The following is an 18143-nucleotide window of genomic DNA, read 5'->3' as shown; positions in this document are numbered from 1 at the left end:
ATGCTAATGGACTTCTGAAATTTGATCTTGGTTCTTTATTTGAAGTCCCTTAGAATGAGATTGTAAACAAATCAGAGCCTTCCTTGTTTCTCCAAGTTAACATTATAGTCCATAATTTTTCTGTTTAGTTCATTAGAGCGGTGATTCTCAAACTTCCATGAGTAAGGAATTACCCAAGGACTTTTTAAAAAATGCATATTTCTAACCCCACATCAAGCGATGTTTTTTCTATAGGTCTGGTGTGTGGCCTGGGAATCTGCATTTTAATAGCCTTCTCAAGTAATTCCATGGACATTTTCTGAAAACAGCATATATATCCATTCTACAGAATGAACCATATGATCTAGAAATGTGTATCTTTAAGGGAAGCCCTTGACTCTCTTCTTTCTGGTAAAATAAAGCCATTATTATCCAACAATTTACAAAGTGCTGAGGTAAGATGTTATATAATACACAAAACATAAATATAAAAACTGTATGACAGTACATCATTACTGGGTAATCTGGATTAGTGGTGTAAATCTGTCTAGAGGTGTTATTTTATGGCCTGTCTAGTTGGCCTTGAGTTTGAGGGGCCAATTTTGATGATAAAGGATGTTTCAAAAATCTAACAAAAATATACTCTAGAAATGATAGTACTGCTCAGTAAAAATAAGAGACTTTTGCTAATTGTAGTTACCTAAGTGTATTATTTTATGGTTGAATGCACTATTGGAAAGCTATGGGGATTTGATGAAGTAAACTGCCATACCTAAAGGTAAAGTTTATGATAATATGAGAGCTGATAAACTATTGGCATTACATCTTACATTACAAATTAATTTCACTTTAATGCAGTTAAATCTTTTTAAAAGCAGAAATAACAAATAGTTTTAGAAAACTTAAAAGACAAAATAATACTTGGATTGAATACTTAACTTTAGGAATAGTTTTCTTGTTTAAAGGGGAATCAGTAGCTTAATTCACAGCCTCATTTATGTTGTTATGCTTCCACTGGTATGTTTGGGAACTATTTCTATCTGGAATACTTTTAAGAGTTACAAATCTAGATTTTACAAGTTTTTTGTAGTAATTTTACAAAATATAATTAGCAAGAATTTTCTTCTTTAAGATAGTATATGTCTAGTATTGCAGCCTTTCTTTACCTGACAATAAATTATATATAAAGTCTTCAAAAAGACAAAGCTAAAGAATACTAAAAACTAGCAGCAATTAACAGCAGCAAAAATCCTAGGAGGAATTTTATATGTATTACATATAAAGATTTTTTTCTTATATAAATATGTATATAGAATATTTATCTATATTTTAAGATCACTGGAATGAAAATCTTAACAGTGCTCCATCCTTTTTCTGTTCACATGAAAATAGGAAGTATCTTTGTCCTTGTTTTATAGTTTGCTCCAAAAAGAAAATGTTACTCTTTGAAGAAGCCAGAATGCCATTTTCTCATGCTACCTCTAACTATTCAGTTAGGAAACTAGCAGGATAGTAAATGAGCAGGCAACCTGGTCCCAGGTAGAAAATTGTAACCTTGGATATATGTAACCTGGGATGTATGTTTCCCACCAATGAAAGTATTTGAAAGCAAGAGAAACATTGATACGAGTGTCAGTTAGGAATTTTAGAAACAGATGGTTGCAGAGGGGAGCATCACATCTCAGCCAAAAGAGCTCCATAGATGAGGACTGGGCAAGGAGCCATGTACGTCAGACTCTCACTCAGCTGCAGAGCTGAAAAGGGGGTTCAGCTCCTCCAGAACAGAAGCAGAGTGAGAATGAAGTCAAGTCCATCCAAACACTTTGTTAAAAGACACTAGTTTTGGATGAATGTCACTTCATTTGAAGATGAATAAACAGAAAACTATCGAAATAAATAAAACAGTGGGGGGGAAATGAAGCATAGGACTTAAGTAGAAATGCCGAGGAACAAAACAAGGCAGGCAGGGAATACTTACAAGAAATGGACGCTTTGAAAGCAGCTTATTCTAGAGACAAGGGGAAAAAGTATTTGGTCTGCCCATTATCTTTCAAAAAGACTTCACTTCTTTTAGATGACAGTGTATATTCATACGGTATCTTAGTCTGTTTTTTTGCTGCTATAACAGAATCCCTGAGACTGGGTAATTTATAATGAACAGAAATTTATTGGCTCACAGTGCTGAAGGCTAGGAGGTCCAAGATCAAGACTGGGGCATCTAGTGAAGCCCTTCTTCCTGCGTCATCACATGGTAGAGGGCAGAAAGACAAAGAAAGCAAAAGAGCACATCTACTCCTGTGAGCTTTTTAATTAAGGGTATTAATGTTTTCATGTGGGCAGAAACCTAAACATCTCCCATGAGGCCTCATCTCCCAATGCTGTTACATTGGAGATTAAGTTTTCAGCACACAAATTCAGGGAGACACATTCAAACCATAACATAAGGCAAGAACCGGCTAAAACAAAAGGACAATAATAAGTGGAATGGGCTGAACACAGTGACTCATGCCTGTAATCCCAGCACTTTGGGAGGCTGAGGCAGGCAGATCATGAGGTCAGGATATTGAGACTATCCTGGCTAACATGGTGAAACCCTGTCTCTACTAAAAATACCAAAAATTAACCAGGTATGATGGCACACATCTGTAGTCCCAGCTACTTGGGAAGCTGAGGCAGGAGACTCTCTTGAACCTGGGAGGCGGAGGTTGCTGTGAGCTGAGATCACACCACTGCACTCCAGCCTGGGCAACAGAGCGAGACTCCATCTCCATAATAATGATAATAATAGTAATAATAATAAGTGGAATGGAAGACGTCAGAAAAGATTTGATTTTTAAAATGCAATATTTTAGTGCAAATATGTAATAGAGGCACTGAAGAGCAGAATTTATACTATATAAAAAATCATGGATGTGGTGCATAAATTTGAGAAGTCTTTCAGAACATTGAGGAAAAGAACTAACAGTTGAATAATATGATTTTTAAGTGGAAATAAAAAAATAAGTTTAATCCAAAATTTATAGAAGTTTAGGAAACAAAGACAATTGAAACTAAAGAAATAGTCCGAGATATAATTGAAGAAAACTGTTCTAGGGAGAAAAAGTTGTCTTGAGTGAGTAGATTAACCAAGGTAAATGAAGGGAGAACTTCATCTAGACACATCCTGGCTGAATTTGAAATTACTAGTAGGAACAATCTACTCATTCCCCATAAGCATATGACTAAACCCATCGTAAACAGAAAGATAAAATCAGATTTGTGTCTGACTTCTTATGCTAAAAGCTAGAAGATAATTGCAGTGGATATTTGTCATAATTTTGCTCTTAGGGTCTGAATACTTTCCCTAATTTGGGGAGGAATTATTTATTATCTTGGTGGGAAGCAGAAAACAAGTGAGGTCAGATAATTCATTTTCCTTATTCCCTAGATCACATGACCCACAGCCAGCCACTAATATGCTCCCAGTGGGACTTTCACTCTTGCCAAGACCATGAACACTGAAAAAATTCTAATTTTGGCAGCATCATGGAATTTAGAGTCCAACAGCAGAAGCAAATGTCCCAGTGGCCCTTCACCATCACTTTAACAGACATGTTGGCTGTGTTCTCAGCGGTCTAGCCACACCATTTCTATCTGATATCCAGTTTCCTTTTGATTCTGTACCTCAGAAAAAATTTTCCCAATGAATTCCTTTTCTACTTAAGTCAGCCAACCTGGTTTCTGTTGTTTGCAATTGAGAATTCCAACTGACACAATAATAAGAAAGATGCAAGTAGTTAAAAAAAAAAAAATGGAATCCAAGAATTTAATCCAGTTAAGTTGTCTTTCCTATAAAAAGCCATCAAAAAGACATTCTCAAATGTCCAACAGTTCAAGAAAAATGCCAAATATATAGCTTTCTTAAAATGATTTATTAAAAATGCAACTTAACGGCTTGAAGTAGATCTTAAAACGGAAAAGCAAAAAAATCCAAATTGGAGAAGCTATGGTATGAAGAACTGGTGAACTTCCCTCAGTGACTATTATCAAGCTCATTACCAACTCATCAAAAAAGCCTTGGGAGGCAAAGCTAACCTCAGAAACTATGACTGTTTGAATCAGCCACACTGATGAGCATGTGAGAATGTGAATGAGTTGATATGCTTACTTCATTATGAGAATTCCTTACCACGAGGATAATGGTATCCTTAGACACAGGAAATTCCCCAGGAAAGGAATACCCTGAAGCAGCGTTTACCATAAGACTCAGAAGTCCAGCTATGCAAACAAACAAATGGAAGCCAACACTGCTATGCTAGGAGAAAAAAGATAACTAGATTGATATATACCAAATGTGTACATGATTGTTTGGGGGTAGCAGAACTATAAGTGACTTTTTGACTTGTAGTTTTTTTGTTTTTCCTTTTTAAGATCTACTTCAGGCAGTTAACTTGCATTTTTCATAAATCATTTCATGCTTTTCTGTACTTGAAAAAATACTTAAAAGAAATGGATTATTTTTAAACTTTGTGTAAATAGAATTTAAATTTTCTTAAATGCTCACATTAATTTTATTAGAGGATTGAATTATGTATGAGTAATTTGTTCTCTTTGTTTTCTAGATATTGAGAATGTGCTTTATCACTTTCATATTTAATATAATTGAAAAAATAAATGTTTAAAAATAAGAAATAACTAAGAACATGAATTAACAAATAATGCCTCTCAAAAAGAAAAGCAACAGTATTTAAGATAAAAATAGATTTTAGGTCAATTTCTAAGAAGAAACATCTCCTATCTGCTTTATATAAATGGAAGTATAGATTATAAAGTAAGGATCTAGTGATATATTCCCTTAAATATTAAAAAGTTGAGTTCTAAAAAGTTTATTTTGGAGAAAATAATTCTTTCCAAGGTTTATTTGTAGGCAGCTCCTAGTTCTGTTAGGTATAAGGATACGACAGCAGTTCCATCACTGCATGTTGAGTGGTATAAGTTCTTTTCAGTAGAGTGGTGTAAGTTCTTTTCAGTAGAATGGTAAAAGTGCTTTTTAGTAGAAATAACTGAGGAATGGTATCAGCTTATGCCACAAAATTGTTGCCTTTTAAAATGACTTAAAGCTTATTTAAATATGTTTATCAGAAAAACCAGCCCCCAATATTTCAACATAGGTTCTTTCTATTTTCCCTAAGTGTCGGCTGGTCTGAGAAATAAAGAGACAGGGTACGAAGAGAAGAATTTTACAGCTGGGCTTCTGGGGGTGACATCACATATTGGTAGGACCGTGATGACCCCTGAGCTGCAAAACCAGCAAGTTTTTATTATGGATTTCAAAAGAGGAGGGGCTGTATGAATAGGGATTAGGTCACAAAGATCACATGCTTCAAAGGGCAAAGCAAGACCACAAGGCAAGGGCAAAATTAGAATTACTGATGAGGGTCTATGTTCAGCTGTGCACGTATCATCTTGATAAACATCTGAAACAACAGAAAACAGGATTCAAGATCAGAGAACTGGTCTGACCTCAAATTCACCAGGGCGGGTATTCTTTTCCTAGGTTCTTAATATTTAATATTCCTTGCTAGGAGAAGAATTTAGTGATATCTCTCCTACTTGCACATTCATTTATAGGCTGTCTGTAAGAAGAAAAATATGGCTCTATTTTGCCCGACCCCTCAGGCAGTCAGACCTTATGGTTATCTTCCCTTGCTCCCTGAAAATCGCTGTAGAGATGGGGTTTCACCATGCTGGCCAGGCTCATCTCGAACTCCTGACCTCATGATCTGCCCACCTCGGCCTCCCAAAGTGCTAGGATTACAGGTGTGAGCCACTGCACCTAGCCCTCTGAATACTTTTTAAAGAGTATGAGATGTATTTAAAAATGGTAAGTACATAGAATTTACCTGAAGACCTTTGGTGTTGAGATGATGACCTCACTTGGTCTTCAGAATGGATTACTTATAACTGTTCCACTTGTTGGGAAGTTTATCTCATATCTATAACATTTCAGAAGTTATTCTGCATATTTTAAAAACCTATTTGGTACTTAACAAGCATCCACCACATGGAATTATTTCTAAATTAAAAAGTATCATAAAGCAGTCAGACTTAAAATGTCAAGTTAGATCATCTGATTCTACAAACATTCATATTTGAAAGCTTAAGGATCTGGAATTTTGTAGGACTGTGTTACAGAGTAAGTCCTTTAAATTCTTTCTGAACCAAAATGGGGTCTATGAAAATGAATAAATGTGGAATTTCAACTGATAACTAAATTAGGTTTTTCTATAGGAAAAATTGGGTATTCACTTAATTTATCTGCCAAATGTAATCTACCATCTCCATAGTTAGGGGCAAGTTTCTGTTATAAAACATTCCAATTTCATGCAATAACATGTATGAATGAATATCATGTTTCAGTTACTTTTGCCTTTCATCCAAGGAATCTGTGTACTATAAAGATGTTAGAGTACTTTAATTTTAGATGAAGAGAATGCTCTCTAAAACTTAAAAGAGAGAAATATTAAAGGGTCTCTAAATAGAACTTAGAAGGAAAGACTAAAGAATTAGACTTATTTAGATTATAAAAGGAAAAAAAAAAGGCCGGGTGCAGTGGCTCATGCCTATAATCTCTGCACTTTGGGAGGCAAAACAGGCAGATCACATGAGGTCAGGAGTTCAAGACCAGCTTGACCAACATGGCGAAACTCCATCTCTACTGAAAATGCAGAAATCAGCCAGGCCTGGTGGCACATGCCTGTAATCCCAGCTACTCAGGAGGATGAGGCAGGAGAATCGCTTGAACCCAGGAGGCGGAGGTTGTGGTGAGCTGAGATTGTGCCACTGCACTCCAGCCTTGGCGACAGAGCAAGACTCCATCTCAAACAAAAACAAAAACCAAACAAAAGTAAAAAAGGATGACTTAATAAGTAATTCAAGTGTATAAGAGAATTGTTATGAAGAAGTGATACACTGTGGGCATTTTAATTTTCAGCAAAAATAGACTATGTGAAAATGTGTATTAAGCCAAACCTGGTGGCTTTAAGTGAGCTGGTGGAAAAGATGTCTAAGTGTTGGAGAGGCTAAATGATAGAATGCAGTAGCAGGGAAAACAATACTCCTTTCTCAGTGTTTTGACTCCTGGGAAGAGAGACCAAATGAGCAATTAGCAAGCATATCAACCCACTAAATTATTTAAAGAAAGCTACCAACTAACATTTTTTTTAAAATTTTGGGAGTTGATAGCATACTTTACTTCATCTAATCCTCACAGACTGCTATTATTTACTATGGTCAATTTCAATTTACAGCACTTCTAAATGTGTAAGTTTTTTTTCCACACCAACAACCAAATCTTCAACTCTCTAGGCCCCAACTGGGTGCCCATGAATTTAATTCAATTCAGAAATCAACTCATTTAGCATGAGACCCCACAGGTTAAGGGCTTAATCCCACCAAACTGCACCTACTTTAAATGCCAATCACAAGCCCTGGGCTTCCTATGCTTCTGATCAAGCAGGCACACAGCTTCACACCATCCTCCAGGAACCTCTATGTGTTCAGCTATTCTCTGCATGTTTCGCTATTTTAGAAGCTCTCCAAACTCTGGCTTTTTTGTTTTTGGTTTTTAAGGAGATGTCCTTCTGTAGACATGATTGATGACATCACAGGCCATCAGTGATCATCTCTGCCTTCATCTCCTCTCCCTTCCCTGGATTTTGAGGGTGGGATTGAAAGTTCCATCCTGCCTTGGTCTTTCTGGTGATTAGCCCCATCCTGAAGCCATCTGGGTACCACCAGTCACCAATTAGCATGCAAAATAAACTTTTATCACTACCAAGATTCAAAGGATGTTAGGAGCTATATGTCAGGAAATGGGACAAAGCAAAATGTATATTTCACAATATCACATTGTCATTTTTTAAACCCATAGTGCCTTGCACAGAGGGAAAATGCATAATTGCACACAATAGATGTATAATTTCTTAATTGCTGAATGAACCTCAATGTAACAATAACACTATAGGGAAGTCTTGGTCATTACCCTTATCTGTCATGTTTCCATGTTAACTTCAATGGGTTATTTGAATTGCATCAGCAGTTTGAAATGTCATTATGTGAGTACTTTCTTTTCCAGTTGCAACACAAGCCAGCATATTACTGCTTGCATTTAAAACCATATTTTAGAACAAAATCTGGTAATTATCTCACGAAAAATTTATAGTTGTTATTTTTAAAATATTGTTTATATCATTAATTCACCCCAATTTAGAAACAAAATCATGTGAGTGACTTTTGCAAAATTTTACAAAATAGGCTAAAGCAATTTGTCACTGTTAAGTTGATACAGTGGCTGCTTAATTTTCAAATGCTTATACTGCTTCTGAGTAAAGCTTACATAAGTGTGGGAGAGAAGGGGAAGTTTTTACATATATAGTAGGAGTTTAAGGTTTTAAGATTGTTTTCCTATTTATCTGACAAAATAAATAGTTTTCTGTTGATTCCACTGGTTGTTCCCTTATGAGGAGGATTTTTAAGGCTGGGGACCAACCCAGGAGTCCTTGTTCAATTTGAGTATATTTAGCGTGTAGCTGACGTCTCCTCCGTAATCACATGTTGTGACATAGAAATCAAAGTGCCAGACAAAGCCTCATTTTCTCCTTGATGTTATTTCTGTATGAACATTAGAAGTATTAATTTGTCTTCTGTGGTATCAGGAAAGGGTAGATGTCTGTCATTAATTAGGCCATGTCACCAGAGAGAACATTGCAACAAAAAAGGAAATATTTCTCAAGATGGTTGATGAAGTCAGTATTTAATGATGAGAATTACTTCACTAAGTATGAAAATAATGTTATAACCACATGCTCGTTATATTATCATACTCTTTTTACATGTGCCACGTGACATGGTAAGTAGCACGCTTTTTCCATCAGTAAAACAGAGGAAAAAATCTAATTTTATCTATTTTATTGAAATTTGTAGTAAATTTTAAGTATCTAGAAATAGTTCAGATTTCAGAAGAATTAAATAAGATATAACAAATATTGTTTTTAAATAGGATATATAATCTTTTTTTTTGAGACAGGGTCTCATTCACATCTAAGCTGGAGTTCAGTGGTGCGATCTTGGCTCACTGCAACTTTTGGCTCACTGCAACCTTCAGCTCACTGCAACCTCTGCCTCCTGGGCCGAGGTGATCCTCCTACCTCAGTCTGCCAAGTAGTAGCTGGGACTACAGGTGTGCACCACTACGCCAGGCTAATTTTTGTATTTTTAGTAGAGAGAGGTTTTTACCCTGTTGCTCAGGCTGGTCTTGAACTCCTGGGTTCAAGTGATCCTCTCACCTTGGCCTCCCAAAATGCTGGGATTACAGGCGTGAGCCACCGTGCACAGGCTGAAATAGGGTATATAATCTAAATGGAGTATGTAAGTGTGAGGATTGTGTTGATCAACTTTCATTTGTAAATGTCTAGATAGTACATATGCACAGATGTATTTTAAATGCAATAGTACTTTATTTGGTCATTCTTTGTCACACTTTGCTATATAGAGGAATACTACTAATAATAGCAAAAGTTACATCATGCCTACTACATGCCAGGCATTGTTCTAAGTGTTTTATGTATATTAACCTAGCTAATCCATAATAATGCCATGAGGTAGGTACTATTATTTCCCATTAAGTTACGGACAGAAACCATGGAGCAAGCAATGTCTGCATTTGAATTCCAGCTCCACCTTTGAGTGACTGGGCAAATTATTTAGCCATTTTGAGTCATAGTTTGTTTGTAAAATGGCAGTAACACTTACTACATAGTGTTAGTGTGGAAAATAAATGATTGATCTAGAGTTAGATACCTGGCATGTAATAGGCACTGACGGAAGGAAAGCACTACTTTCCTATTTCAATGAACTGACTACTAGAAAGAGATTTAGTTCCTAATTTTGCATAATATACTTTATAGTGTCTGTGAGATCTTTGAAGACATAAAGTGTCTGAAACATAGTCAGTACTCAGTAATGTTTGTTGGCTGAAAAAATGAAAACACATAGAAATTTGCCCAAGTATTCTAAATATACTAGTGGTGACAAATATTGCTAATTGTGACTTAGGTAATTAAATCATTTGCATTATCTAATTAATTTGTTGGTGGTAATTAAATAACCTTGAAGAAAAAGTCCTTAGATATTTTCTCTCAGAAATTTCCTACCGGAGGCTTAAGAGCAACAAATCAGACCCAGCTGACAGGAAATATGTCTCCCGAGCTTGAAGATAGTGTTGGCAGTTTCCAAGAGAATTAGGTGAGATTTTTTCTTCCCTAGTCTTTGTAGGCAGTGAGATAGCTGTTTTCATGGCCTCTTACACTTCATTTTTGCTAATCTTACCATTAATAGTGTATTAAGATACCCAATTCTTAAAGTAGTGTTGGTTTTTATTTTATATTTATTTCTTCTAAATTATTGATAGGAAATTACAAAAACATATATTTTGCTTTTGTTATAATTAAAAAATAAAAAGCAAATTAATACCTTGCCACTTACTAGAGTGCTGTGTTCCCAATGCTTTGGCTATCAAAAGCAAGTTGTTCTTGATGATGATGGTGTTGGTTGCTCATGGTGGTGGTGGTGATGATAATGGTGATAATGATGATGGTGGTGATATGAGATTGGAAATCTCAAGTAAAAATGGATTACTTCTCTCCAAAACCTAAAATTGAACTCCGGACTTATAAATCCAACATTAGTACTATGTATTTTTCCTATCCGAATGGGGTTTTACATTGCAAATAAAGAGATGCAGATTCAGTTTGTTAGTTGGCAAATGATGTTACTCCGTTGACGGAGTTGAACTGTGGTTCTTCACTTCCATGTTCTTGCTCCATTGAAACTATTTCATTAAAGTAAGGAGGTTTTTCTAGGAATTAAAAAATTAGCAGTTGAAGTAACTATAGTGAGATCTATTATATCATTATTTAACCTGATTAAGTAAAGGCTAATTCATTTTGACCATTTTTATTCAACTGTTATTTGGTGGAAATCTAATTTTGCTCCTCTGAATTTGTTCATGTTCTTTCTAAGTATCTTATCAGCAGGATTATTCTTTTTTTTTTTAATTTTATTTTATTTATTTATTTTTTGTGTGTGAGGAGTTTCACTCTTGTTGCCCAGGCTGGAGTGCAGTGGCATGATCTTGGCTCACTGCAACCTCCACCTCCCAGGTTCAAGCGATTCTCCTGCCTCAGCCTCCTGAGTAGCTGGGATTACAGGCATATGCCACCACGCCTGGCTAAGTTTTGTATTTTTAGTAGAGATGGAGTTTCTCCGTGTTGGTCAGGCTGGTCTCAAACTCTCAAACTCAGGTGATCCACCGGCCTCTGCCTCCCAAAGCATTGGGATTATAGGCGTGAGCCACCATGCCCAGCAATCAGCAGGAATGTTCTAAGGGAATGGTAAATTTCTCACCTCCTGTGGTATGATGTCATCCCATCTGTGTGTTGCACACAGACTTATTTCATGACCCTGAGTAGCACCCTATATCCAGGCTGTATTTGCTCAATGACCTCTTAGCTCTCTGCATCCTGGTTTGGGTAACTGGCTTATTTTTACTTTGATATCTGAACTACAGAGCCTACCAGTGGGATTCTTGCTGGGAGAGATGCCAGGCCTTTTCTGGCAGACTATGTTGGAAGACACCAAGTTTGGACAAAAATTCTGGAGTTGCTTGAATCTTTGCAGCAATTCCATGTCAATAGCTAGACACGAGAAACATTTTAGGAAGATGGGAATGAATAAATGTGCATTTCAATAAATTCCAAAGAGAAAGAACTGTTCATTTTTTCCCCCTTATCCCCTGAAGATTATCTGCAACATCCCTACAGCATGTGCAGTCCTTCAGAATTTCAGAATTGATGGACTCCAGATGGAATCACAATTTGAACTTACTGGCCATAGTCAGTCTGCCCTTGACCTCACACATTTCTCTAGCCCTATGCTCACCAACAAGAATCCGTGGAATAATGGGGCTATCAACCAAATTCATGGACTGGAAAAAATCCTGCAAACATTAACTTCAAAGACTAGATCATAATTTGAAAAACACAATGTAAACAGGAAAAAAAGAGGAGGGGGACAATTGTAAGCTGCTAGCAATTAGGCACTAATTAACTTCCTTCAGTTGTGTAGCTGCTGCCACCCAGCAGTACCATTTGTATCTCTTTCACATGTATAGAGATTCCCCAAGCTAATGGTTCCTTAGTGAAACTAAGCCACAATTTGCAGACCAACTTACAGGAAGGATATATCATAAATATATTCACATCTAACTGACTAACTGAATTCCTCAATTTTATTTATAGTAAAAACCAAATTAAATGGAAAGCAGACAGCATGCCTGTTAGAGTCATCTGTGTGTCCCTGCAAGTTAGCACAGTGCCTGGCACATAATAATTGTGCAAAAAACAGATGTCATTGAATGAATTTATTTATTTCTGTTAATACTCATGAAATCTGACTGTTTCAAACACTGGAAATTAATTTACTTTTGTTTACCTTATTGAGTGGTGGATATTTACATTAGGAGTTACTTAATATCTCTTTGATGGTACCTTCTTTGAAGATTAATTCTTATTGTGTAGCAACATAGATGTAAAACATGTAATCTATTAAGACAAATATATCAACATCCCAGAATTATCTCAGAGAATTGTTTTCTTTTTGATGATAAATTCCTGATTTAGTGTTTCATTTTCAAAAGTCTTTTTCCTGTCATAGAAGTGTAATGAAACAGAAAGTTTGAATAACTGATATTTTTTGTTAAGTTGAGGTCCTGTGGATGCACGGACATGAGTCAAATGACCAGTGTAGCAGGATCTTGGGAGGGACTGGCAGAGATTACAATTCAGAGCCAGGTTACAGTTGAGGAAACTGCATTCCATCAAAAGTTTTAAGTGTCTTTTATATACAAGCCACTGCATGATATACAAGGGATGTTAAATGCTATAGAATGTAATAGAATATGGAATAATGTGAGTACATGGTTTCTGACCTTAACAAAGTTATGATCAAATAAATAAAAATAGAAAGATCAAGTTGAACAAAGCAGACAGCATAGTCAGGACAAGCTGTGGCTCCAATCCTACATTCGTTGTCTAGAAAGAGCCAAAAGTTCTATCTAGAGACTTTGCCTTGGAACAGGTTCATAGAGAAGTATCAGATTAGTGGCACAAACTCTAGGTTGGCTAGGGGAAGCAAGCCAGCAAGGGGCTTCATGGTAACCAGTGGAAACACAACAATATAACATCGGGATCAAATTCATTTAACTTTCAAAGAGAGTTTACTTCCCTTGTTTTCATTACCACTGGTTTCTTTCCTGACATATCTATGATGTGGGTCATCCATAGAGGAAGGCAATAAAGGTGTGGTGGTGAAAAACCTACAAATCTGCTAACATAGGAAGCTTCTAACATCAAGATAAATTGGCAATTTTTCTACATACATATACTTTTATTTGCAGAACCACCCAAAGTCACTGTGATGCCCAAGAATCAGTCTTTCACAGGAGGGTCTGAGGTCTCCATCATGTGTTCTGCAACAGGTTATCCCAAACCAAAGATCGCCTGGACCGCTAATGATATGTTTATCGTGGGTTCACACAGGTACTGGGTTTGTATCATGTTCTTTGTTTTTATTGAGTGAGGAAAACTGATGAGACTTCTAGACCAAACTAATATGACCAAATCCCTAATATTAAGGGAGGTTTGACCAACATACGTAGCTTTACATTTTCTAAACAGGCTGTGAATGTCAAAAATAATATAAATGATGACTTTATAAAGTTTGAGGTTATTAAGTCTTGAATTCGATAGCTGGGACCAAGTGCTTCCCAATACTTTGAGTTGCAAACATAGCACCAAAACAGTTAGTTTAACTTGAGTAATTGAAATGAGGATAATAAACTTTTTGTGAGGTAAAATAACATATAGTTTTAACAAATCCATTAAAGACATTGTCCTGGATTTAACAGAAGAGAGAGATCAAGAACAGACCAGTAGCTCTAATTAAAATGTGTACAGACATTCTTTGTAATTACTTCCATTTTTGCCAAACTATTGTGGGAAGTATTTAATTCCACTGGGTGCTTTTTAAAGGCATTGAATCCATTCATGCTCCTAGAGTATAATAAACACGTGGAATATAAACAACAAAGTATCCAGCCATGGGGCTTCCATTACTCTGGGTTTGGCAGTGAAGAAGTCATAGGTATTATCGAGCAAGTTGAGTCAGAGTCTATTCCTAGACTCCTCACAGACTCACTGTGTGACATGAGACATTACATCTCTGGAGTTTTCATTTTGAAGAACCATCTAGTATAGCAATTCACCACATGGAGCAAGATTGCCTGGGTGCAAATTCCAGTTCTTCCATTTACTAACTCTGGCTTTGGGTGAGTTCTGTAACCTCTTTGCTCACCTGTAAAACAGAGATATTCATAGTATTTAACTCATTAGGGTATTAGGAAAATTTTAGATGTAAATAAAAGTAAAGTTTCTAGAGCAGTGACTGGCATGTATCCAACAGTGGGTACATGATATTATTATTCTTATTATTGCATTTCCGCTTATAAAATAATGATGTTAACCATTTCTGCAATGAACACCAAAAATATAACTCTAAAACATTTGAAAATATTTTAAAGGAAAGCACTGTATTATCTTGATATTACTATTATGGTATTTTCAATTTTATATTCTTTTTGTTTTTTATTCATAGGTATAGGATGACCTCAGATGGTACCTTATTTATCAAAAATGCAGCTCCCAAAGATGCAGGGATCTACGGTTGCCTAGCGAGTAATTCAGCTGGAACAGATAAACAGAGTTCTACTCTCAGATACGTTGGCAAGTATAATCACTTTAAAAGGCAATTAAAATAGGATGAATATCACATCAAGCAATGCAAAAGTACTGTTTTGAAAAATTAATATTAGTATTGTATACATAGTATTATACTTTATTCATTTCACACACTGATTGGAGCAAACATTGTAAATAATTTAAGTTAAAATTTCATAGAGTGAAAAGCTTCATTAGTCAACAGAAATCAAGGAAGCTTCCAGGTTAATGGAATAATTTCATATTGTCCACAAAGTTCTGTCTTTCCACTGTTCATCTGTTCTCTGCAATATTTTACTTTTAAATTAATAAATTCTATATCCTTTCTAGCTTAACTTCCATTTTATAATTTCTACTTATATTCAAAACTGTATATAATATAATTTTTACTTTTTATCTTCAATTTCCCCCTCCAAACTTAAACATTTATTGGAAGCGTACTCTATGAAAATTATCCTATAGAATATTTCTATTTAATTTTGTCTTTCTTAGTCAAATAAAGGATAAAGGTGTCCTATACTCAGATCCAGGTTATAAATTGTGAATAATCAATTGCTAGCAATCCACCCTTTCATTCATTCTTATTCAGTCTCATTCATAGTAAGATAATGAAACTGTCAGTAGAGAAGAAAGGATTCAAAAGAGATAATAAAAATAGAGAATTGTACTTGAAGGTATAGGTGAGGGAGAGAACAAAAATGTCACAAGTATTGAATTGAGAGTCTGGAAAGAAGTGGTCTCATTTATAGAAATAAAGAAGGCACATGGTGAATACGTTTAGATGGAAAGTGAGCTCAGATTTGGAGATAAGTGAATTAAAAATGTTCACAGAATACCCCAGTGTAGAGGGAAAAACAGTTGGGAATGTGGAACAAGTGACTGAAACCGAATTCTACTTCCATTGTGAAAACAAATTTTGGTTCATTCACATAGAGGCCTTAATGTTAAACATTTATTTTAACTTATTAAGCACCTCTAGAGATGCAGCATGCAAACTGCTGTGCTGGAGACTGTGGAGTGTAAAATTTTAAAAATGTATGTCATGTAGCCTTTACTTTTCAATAATTTACACAATGGGGGTGGATATATACAGGAATATAACAAGGCAGACAGACAAATACTACAGTGGGAGGTTGGCAGAGGGGAAGATTAATTCAGACTGAGGAATTAGCAAAGATTTCTCAAAGGAGACAGGATTTAGGCTCAGTCTGGAGGAATGAGTGGGATTTGAAGGATTGTGGCAAAGGGCATTTTACAAAGAGGAAATAGCTTTGGGAAAGGCAAAGAAGATAGAAAAGTAAAATTCTGTTGTGTTTTGGACTATCAGTGAAGCTCTGTACCTTGTGATAAGTGAGGAAGTGTAACAGAGGGTAAGGTTAAAAAAAAAAGCTATGCACCCATTTATGATTTTTGAAAGAGATGCTATGGAATTTTGAAAGCAGTGGGAATCACTGAAGGTATTCTAGCAGAAAAATTACATGATCTGTGAGAAGTTAACTTAGCTTTGTTTAAAAATACCTCAGCTGAAGCTAGGAAGTCCTAAAATATCTCGTTAAGACAAAATGTGTGAGTAAACTGAACCATTAGGCAAGCAAGTGAAGCAAACAGAGTGAAGAACAGAAATTTAGAGAATGTCTGTATTTAGCATCACAGGAAAAAGAAGGGTCAAAACTAGGAGACTCTTTTTTGTAAATGCAAATTTTAGGCTTGGACTGCAAATATCTTCCTGTAGTTAGACATGAATATCCTTAAAATGATGCAGAAAATGTTAACAAATTCATCTACAGTTATATCATCCTCAAGTCTTAATTTAGCTGTCAGTCTTACCATTATCCCTCTTTTGACTATATTTTTCTTAGAATTATTCCTCTCTCTGTTCTTGTAGTATTGTTTCTCTAAGATGTATTCTGATTTCTAAGATGTTTCTTTCCTTAAATAACTTTTTCTTAAAGAACTTTCAATTAGTTTTGTAATTTTTTTGGAGTTTGTTTTATCATAATTATTTTTTGTTTTAGTCATTATTTTTTTCCTGATATAATTTCTGTGACCTTGATAAGTGATCTTTTTATCACATATACATATGTGCATGTGCATTACAAGAGTTTCTTTTGATTTCTAAATATTGAAATGGCCACAAGCACATAAATTCTGATAGATTTTTAAATTGGTTCATTTAGTAAACATAAACAAAACCCATCTGGTCTTGTGCTAAATGTTGACTATTTGCGTGTTTGTTTTTTTCAGAAGCCCCTAAGTTGATAGTAGTTCAGAGCGAGCTCCTGGTTGCCCTTGGGGATATAACTGTTATGGAATGCAAAACCTCTGGTATTCCTCCACCTCAAGTTAAATGGTTCAAAGGTACATTTCTTCAGTATGTTTGTGTCTGGTTCACTTAGTTTTGTTTTCTTTTTTAAAAAATGATTTGTTAAAACTTTGTGTTGGTGTGTGACTTAGCAGCCCCATAAAACGTGTTTATGATCTCACTGGAGATAATAGTTCAAAATGCTCAACTCTGAATTTCAGGATTTGACATCTGGTATGGATTACAGGACTGTGAAAATCAAAGCAGGAAAAGTTCGCCTTTGGTAATCCAGCTGAACATTCTCTTTATTAGTTTAGGATTGTTTCCTGAAGAAAATTATCCAAGAATACTCAGTTCACATTTAAAATAACTCCACTGATTTTAGTTTACTTTTCTTAGAGATGATGGCTCTCACTATTAAAAAGTTTTCTAGATTCACAAGGACACTTTCTATAAAGTGTTCAAATAAAGATACACATTGAAGCTTACAGATAGTTGAAAGACAAATGTATTTATTGATAGGTCAGCTACATCATACATGGTAAATGCTTGTCTCAATTATAGAAATTATCTTTCTATAGTTGTATCATAAAGATTGCACCTCTGTGATTCCATAATAAAATAATAGTTATATGCCACTTGACCTTGATGAGAATACACTTGGATCCTGGTTCAGGCTCAGATGCTGACAGTAGATATCTGTGTAAAAAGCCCTGCTTCTGCTTCTGTTTCAGTTCTTCCAATTACGGGAAAAAGGAAAAAAATCCTGCAAACACCCTAACAGGGAGGTTGCTAGGATTATTGAGATACTGTTTGCAAAATACTTTTTAATCTTCAGATGAAAAGTGTTAAATAGTACAAAGCACTATTGTTATGATTCTGTTTGTTAAATCACAAACATTTCCATAGCAACAGGTTGATGTCATAATCACAAAATTAGGAATTCACCTCAAGTTCAAACTCTTAGGGAACATGAGGTGAAAAAGAAA

At 35.5% G+C, this 18143-nt stretch overlaps 1 protein-coding gene and 1 long non-coding RNA gene across 9 annotated transcripts in view; one reads left to right on the top strand and one right to left on the bottom strand.

The window, feature by feature from the left end:
* Nucleotides 1-18143, top strand: part of HMCN1 (hemicentin 1) — a 499395-nt gene that overhangs the window by 248029 nt on the left and 233223 nt on the right. For 6 of the 7 annotated variants that reach the window (XR_004179456.1, XM_031657606.1, XM_031657603.1 and 3 more), the window contains 3 exons: nucleotides 13475-13616; nucleotides 14731-14858; nucleotides 17097-17210. Coding sequence is in view for 6 of the 7 variants with exons in the window: in XM_031657606.1 (XP_031513466.1) it covers nucleotides 13475-13616; nucleotides 14731-14858; nucleotides 17097-17210 (384 nt within the window). In the remaining variant the exon portion in view is untranslated. Of the gene's footprint in view, nucleotides 1-13474; nucleotides 13624-14730; nucleotides 14859-17096; nucleotides 17211-18143 lie in introns of those variants that run through there. The other variant, XM_031657608.1, reaches the window with a different exon arrangement.
* LOC103879063 lies at nucleotides 5347-17886 on the bottom strand. Of its 2 annotated transcripts, none has more exons than XR_639482.4 (4): nucleotides 17799-17886; nucleotides 14755-14819; nucleotides 10504-10876; nucleotides 5347-5435 (listed from the first exon to the last, which is right to left on the bottom strand). It is a non-coding gene; the product is annotated as an uncharacterized LOC103879063 (long non-coding RNA). The 2 variants fall into 2 exon arrangements; XR_001896913.3 differs by lacking the exon at nucleotides 14755-14819 and adding an exon at nucleotides 14275-14430 and having other exon boundaries at nucleotides 17799-17885.

This window comes from Papio anubis, chromosome 1 (assembly GCF_008728515.1).
Source record: "Papio anubis isolate 15944 chromosome 1, Panubis1.0, whole genome shotgun sequence".
In the NCBI taxonomy this organism is placed as follows: Eukaryota; Metazoa; Chordata; class Mammalia; order Primates; family Cercopithecidae; genus Papio; species Papio anubis.
This window is presented reverse-complemented; position numbering and strand designations above follow the sequence as displayed.